Source organism: Panicum hallii, chromosome 3, assembly GCF_002211085.1.
Source record: "Panicum hallii strain FIL2 chromosome 3, PHallii_v3.1, whole genome shotgun sequence".
Classification (NCBI taxonomy): domain Eukaryota; kingdom Viridiplantae; phylum Streptophyta; class Magnoliopsida; order Poales; family Poaceae; genus Panicum; species Panicum hallii.
The window spans coordinates 19,990,636-19,996,796 of record NC_038044.1 but is presented as its reverse complement, the minus strand read 5'-3'; the positions used below and the strand labels follow the sequence as shown (position 1 = coordinate 19,996,796).

General features: G+C 42.3%; 1 protein-coding gene across 1 annotated transcript; it reads left to right on the top strand.

Moving 5' to 3' along the window:
• The first annotated feature begins 355 nt into the window (after positions 1-355).
• On the top strand, positions 356-2,636 carry LOC112886564 (EEF1A lysine methyltransferase 4-like). Its single transcript, XM_025952504.1, has 8 exons — positions 356-557; positions 1,131-1,244; positions 1,326-1,394; positions 1,548-1,567; positions 1,650-1,702; positions 1,801-1,831; positions 1,913-1,994; positions 2,300-2,636. Exons 1-8 carry the CDS (start codon positions 356-358, stop codon positions 2,503-2,505), a joined length of 777 nt encoding a protein of 258 aa, XP_025808289.1. The 3' UTR covers positions 2,506-2,636.
• The last annotated feature ends 3,525 nt before the right edge of the window (positions 2,637-6,161 follow it).

Genomic DNA, 6,161 nt, shown 5'->3' with positions numbered 1-6,161 from the left:
TTTGGAAGTTGCAACTGATATTGGTAATGCCGGGCTTTCAAAACCGAAGTTACTTCCATTTTGTATTGATTGTAAATCGCAATCGGCTGACATCAAACCCTGGTGTCGACTTAAATTTTGCTCCAAATTCTGAAAGCTGCCTCCTAGGTATGCCCGGCGTCCCCGCTGTCTGCCGACACGAGCCCACACAACACGATACGCCTGCCTTGTTCGGCACTGCAGCAAGCTCTGCAACCCAGCCGCCCCCTCAAAACCCCGCAGCCTCCGGTAGCGTTCCACCGGCGAGCTCAGATCAGAATCCCCTCCCCTCTCCTCGCGAGCCCGCAGGGAAGGAAGGGAGCGCGACGGGGTCGGGATGGGCAGCGGCGAGTGTAGGAGCAACGACTACGGCGCCGCCGCCTACTGGGACGCCCGCTACTCCTCCGGTTCCCCCGCTTCCGGCGGCGGCGGCGGCAAGTTCTTCGACTGGTACCAGACGTACGCGGCGCTGCGCCCGCTCCTCCGGGCCCGCATCCCCGCCGCCTCCCGCGTCCTCATGCTCGGCTGCGGCAACTCCCGTACGTCTGCCACCCTGTCTCCCTTCAGTTGCGCGCTGCTGCGATTCGCCCACTGGCACTGTAACTACTACTGCTTTCGCTATGCTTCGCCGGCCGAGCTAGAGCTTGCAGCTTCGCGGTGTTGCGGGCTTGCAGTGTCCCATCCAGGCTCCGAAATAGCCAGCTGCTCTGAGATCGGACTGGCTCATGCCTGCGTTTCAAACTGACAGGCGTAGAGAACATGCGCCCTTTTTCGATCCACCAATTGACCAGTCAATTTTAACGGCTCAGAGCGTTTGTTAGCATCTGCCTCACTACACCATTCATCCGCTGGGAGCATTCCAATCTTTTATGGCTACGCACAGTGCTCCCTTGACACACCTTCCATGAATTTCAATTTTTCATGTTGACTGTCTCTATCACGCGTTCTTGTGAGCTACCTATGATAAGAAGTGTGGGCTTAACATCTTGAGCTTGAGGACGCTGAAGCTATCCTGTAGTTTGTCTCTCTAAGTTTTTTTTTTTGATATTCCGTGCACTGACAATTGACTTCATGATGCTATCTGATGATGCTTTTAATCTTGATTTGGGCAGTTCTGTCGGAGGATATGGCGAAGGATGGTTACAAGGACATTGTAAACATAGACATTTCATCTGTGGTCATCGAGCAGATGAGAGAGAAACACAAGGAGATTCCGCAGCTAACATGTACTGTTCGCTGATAGTTTCATCTTCTTAACTTAAGGCCTCTATATTTAGTCTACTCACTTAGTCTTCTTATGCTTTAAGATATGCAGATGGATGTTAGGGACATGACTTTCTTTGCCGATGAATCGTTTGATTGTGTCCTTGATAAAGGTAAGTTATAAGCATCACGTTTACTACAAAGCACATGAAACTGAAGTTGTTTCATAGTGTATGCTCGTGAAATATTTTCATGGACCTCATACAAGTCAACCCACTTTTTTGCTACTTGATTTATGGTTTAGTCTGTTGAACCTTTCTCTTTAGGAACCCTGGATGCTATGATGGTAAGCCCTGCTTGCCAAGTGAAGTACATATCAGCTTTCTGATTATGCATGTGTTGAGATTGGTATTGCTATAATGTTCCAGTGTGCTGATGATGCTCCTGATGGTGCTTCCAAAATGCTAGCAGAAGTGGCAAGGTTTAAGACAAAAAAAAAGTCTTCGTTCTTTGCATATCAATCAATCCCAGATGATTTGTTAGCTGTTTTGAATTTATCTATGCTGCTTACTTGTGCAGGCTTCTTAGGCCTCATGGGATCTACTTGTTGGTACATCCTCTGAGTTCAAAGTTTACTCTATTCCTTAATGCTAATAAGATGATTATATGAAGAGAGATTGTCTTCTGGCAGATAACGTATGGTGCTCCTAAGGAACGAGTCCCAATTCTGTGCCAGGCTGGATGCAGCTGGAGTATTACACTTTACATTATGCGTAAGTTTGAAACACTCCCTTCCGCCACAGGAGCACTCTAGCTGTCCTTATGGGATCCTTGTTTCTGAGGATTTACTTCACTAGATGTAAAATGCTTAATTGAACATCCTTTTCTTAATTTGCTATTATTATCATTCTCAAGACTCAAAGGGGTATTTGAAGATTTCAAAAGATTCCTCTAAATAACGATAACTCCCAATTATTGCAATAAATAATATTGAATGGAAAATATTGCAAAGGAAAATGTATGCCCTAATTTTGTGCTTATACAGACCTGACGCCAGATCTATTCTTTTTGTTCACAGCTACACCTAGATACCACTTGAAAATGAGCAAAGGTGCTCCACAGCCTACCATGGAGGAAGTCGCACTCACAGAGGATGGTCAACTGCCACCTGATTATGTTCTCAAAGATCCAGAGTCACATTTCATTTACATTTGTCACAAGTTGGCAGTGAAAGAGGCTAATTGCAGAGCTACTGAGCCAGAGGAAACAACAAACGCAAATTAGTTCCTCCTTATCCTTTAATTTTCATCTTGTTTGCTGCTGTTGGAGTTCATTGTTGATCTGTTGTATTGGCATAGCCCGCAGTCGTGATTTGTGTGATGTGTTACCCTTGGTATTAAAAATACATTACACCCCTTCCACGTGCATGAGAGCTATCAATCCGTAGTGTTTGTTCTAAAAAATTTGGAAGATTTAAGAGACATCTCACATGCGCTTCTATCTGCTATTGGGAATTAATAAGCTCAATTATGTTTGTTACTTCCACATCTTTGTGCCCTTCGAAGTTTTGGCTCAGAGTGCGTATGATGAGATCGGTTTTTGAGCTTTCACCTGACTACGTTGAGTTGGAGTTCCATATATCCCTTGTGCACAGCATGGTCTGGCTATTGCAAGGCAAGATGTTTTTTAGATTAAGGAAAAGAGTTCCAGCCTCAGCTTTCAAAAGAATGAAAGCCTACAGCCAAAACAAGACAAGATGTGAAAACTTGCGTTTGGATATTTGCATGTCAGGAGCAGCCCAATTGCATTTTGAGCAGGTAAATTTCGTGCCCTCAGTATGAACTCTTCCACGGTTCGTGCTTTATGTGCCTTGTGGCCTGTGGGTGAGTACAAGTCTACAAGGTAGCAAATGCGATTTGAAAATCACTTGTGGAAGCAAATTTGATTTGAAAACCATTCAAATATTAGATTGAGAGTTGATATCATTTAAGGATCCCACGGGTGATGAATTCACGCCTCCTTTGATGGCAGAACAATCCCCGACGGTAAAATTGTCGACACCGAGCATCAGTATTCCGGTGCCACACATCAACAGTGCTCTTGCTGCGAGCGGCAACGGCATGTGGTGTGGCGGAAGCGAGAAGGCTGCACGCTAGAAGAAGCCGCGGTACGAGAGGATGGTCGGTGCATATAGACGACAAAAAGTTTGGAAATAATAAGGTGACAATTAACCAGGAATAAAGAATATTAGGGCAATTGACTGTTGCCTTTTAGCTGTCGCCGACCTCGGTGCTCTAAAAAAAACAAGGATGGCAAAAATCCCAAAGCAGCTCCAAGTGCTAAGATGAAACAGTAGAGATATGAGTTCTGCTCCGGTGGTCCTTTCCATGAAGTTTGCACGAATATTAAAGCAGCTAACAATTAATTTTAATTTTTTCTGAGTGTGTATTGTTTTGGGCCCGACCCTACCTGTGCCCTAATGAGGCCCATCCCAAGACCAAGGACAGGTACCCAGGACTTGTTGAACCAAGGCTCCCCAAACAAACACCTGTGAATATTCCAGCTAAAACTCCCCTTCCGCTCAATTCTCCATAATTTTCTGCTAATCTAGTAACCTCCGTTCTTCTAATACACATCACCAAACTTTTAGAACTTTCATGGTGTTATATAACGACTCATGTGTAAACTCTCTACGGTGTGATAATGGCACCGAACTTTAGAAATCTGCAGTTGCGATCGTAGATGATTCCTCTGTAAAATAAAGATCATCGATTGACGCTCATTTTGAAGCTTTACTCATGGACAGTTTCATTGGTAATATTGGATTTTTAACAACTTACGCCGTCGCTAATTTGATGTTGTGGTGCAGTGAATACACCTCTTTGCAAACTGAAGTTGGATTTTTGCAATGGTACCGATTGGATTAACACTTGTTGTAATCTACTCCAATAATCTTTCAAGGTTTTCAAGCTAAAAAAGCTTGATGCACTCACTAAATCAACATTTAGAGCAGTACCGGACACTTCTTTTTATGGATCAAAATTTCCATGACCTAGAAGATAGCAAGAGAACTCGTGAACATCAAAAAGTCAAGCAGCACTAGTGAAGAAACAGGGAGGAGAGGGGCATACAACAATTGGACTCAAGAGGAAAATCACTTTAGCGATTCATCTAACACTTTTGTCAATATTTTCATAGGATCAACTGACTTCAACCAAGAATTAGGGAGTAGTATCTTCCTTTTCTTCTTCACTCCAATTGAGACATATGTCCCTCTTCTTACTTCCTCTTTGTTGTTGTCGCTTGATTTCTCCATGTCAAATTACTTTTCATCATGCTGTTTTGAGGGGTGCGGAAAGGCTTATTCTGATTTACGAGAAGAAGCTATGGCCAGAACTCTAACATCTTGATCTTGATTTAGTGAACGTATTTTTCTGGAGGATGAAAATCTTGAAATCTTATTTCAGTAGATTATATTTTAGAGTAAAATGCACCAGAGATCCACCAACTTGTAAGGGAGTGTCATTAGGGTCCACAAATTCCAAAAGTGTATTTTTAAGTCCATCAACTTGTAATTTGTGTCACTTATGTCCATAAACTTTGAAAATATAGGTCCATAAATTTTGAAAGTGCATTTTTAGATCCATAAACTTGTAATTTATGTCAGTCCATAAACTCCGAAAGTGTATTTTTAGGTTCATGAACTGCATCCATGAGCAGTCATAGACGCGCCCACAAAGGTTGCCCAGATATCATTGTCCATGAATATCTTTCAACCCCTCACCGATAAGCACTCTACCAAGTCTAACATCATCACAAGATTTTTCACCACAACATCTAGCACCACCATATCCGGCCATCCGTGCCACGGAGGATATAATATCCCCTATCACGGTACACATATTATTGAGTCCCTCTGTGACCTCCTACATCTTTCCCAAGCCATCACCCCCTCCTCTCCACCCATATTACGAGGTCATATCTAGATCTAAGCTCCAGAATTCACCAATAGCAGTCTGTAAGCCCCCCTTTAAATCCAAATACGTGTCAATAACCTTCAAGGTAAGTCTTTCATCCCTCCTCTCTCCTCTCCCTATGCACTTGATTCGAAATCGAGGCTCAAATTTGACCCTTCTGGCAAAACTCTAGCAGCGTGCAGGCACCGTGTAGATTCATGTTGGAGCGATATCAGTGCATGAAGGCTAGGTGGAGGGGTATGAACCTAGGTGACACAAATTACAAGTTTATGGATCTAGGAATGTACTTTCAGAGTTTGTGGACCTAAATGACACAAACTCCAAGTTTATGGACCCAGAAATGCAATTTTGAAGTTAATGGACCTAAGTGACACCCTCTTACAAATTAATAGACCTCCAGTGCATTTTACTCTATATTTTATAACCAATTTGCTTGTTGTAGAACATCATGAAACCTTTTATAGTTGATAATTGGCTGGAGGATCAAAATAGTAGAAATTCTCAAAATTAGCCTATAGTATTGGAAAATTTAAGGTATGAGGAGTTTTAGGTTGTATTATTGTGCATTGGTTTGCAATTCTTACGTGAACATATCAATTAAATCTTTCTTAGAAAGATGCTCTCCATCTAACAAGATTTAATAAAATATGCAACTATTTTATAATTTTTGTCATATCTTTATGAAAGGATCTAGAAGTCGACTAGAGAGAGGATGAATAGTCAAAATTGAAAAATTACAACACTTTAAATAATTCTAACAGTGACTTTTGGAGTCTCCGGATATTTATCCGAAATCTCCGCAACTTCACGAGATTCCGAATAAATGTTCGGATACTCCAGAAAAATATGCTGAAACCAAATTCGACCAATCAAATCTTAACCAAAAGTAGATCGAAGTAATTTCCAGGATTTCTATGCTTGTTTCTACCCCATTTCTCCAATTGCCTGTAGTCAAAATATTTC

Excerpts from the sequence above, each read along its gene's own strand:
- LOC112886564 (XM_025952504.1), top strand. The coding sequence starts at position 356 with ATGGGCAGCGGCGAGTGTAGGAGCAACGACTACGGCGCCGCCGCCTAC. Across the intron at positions 1,245-1,325 it reads GGAGATTCCGCAGCTAACAT|ATATGCAGATGGATGTTAGG; the intron begins GTACTGTTCGCT and ends TTATGCTTTAAG. Across the intron at positions 1,995-2,299 it reads TATTACACTTTACATTATGC|CTACACCTAGATACCACTTG; the intron begins GTAAGTTTGAAA and ends TTTTGTTCACAG.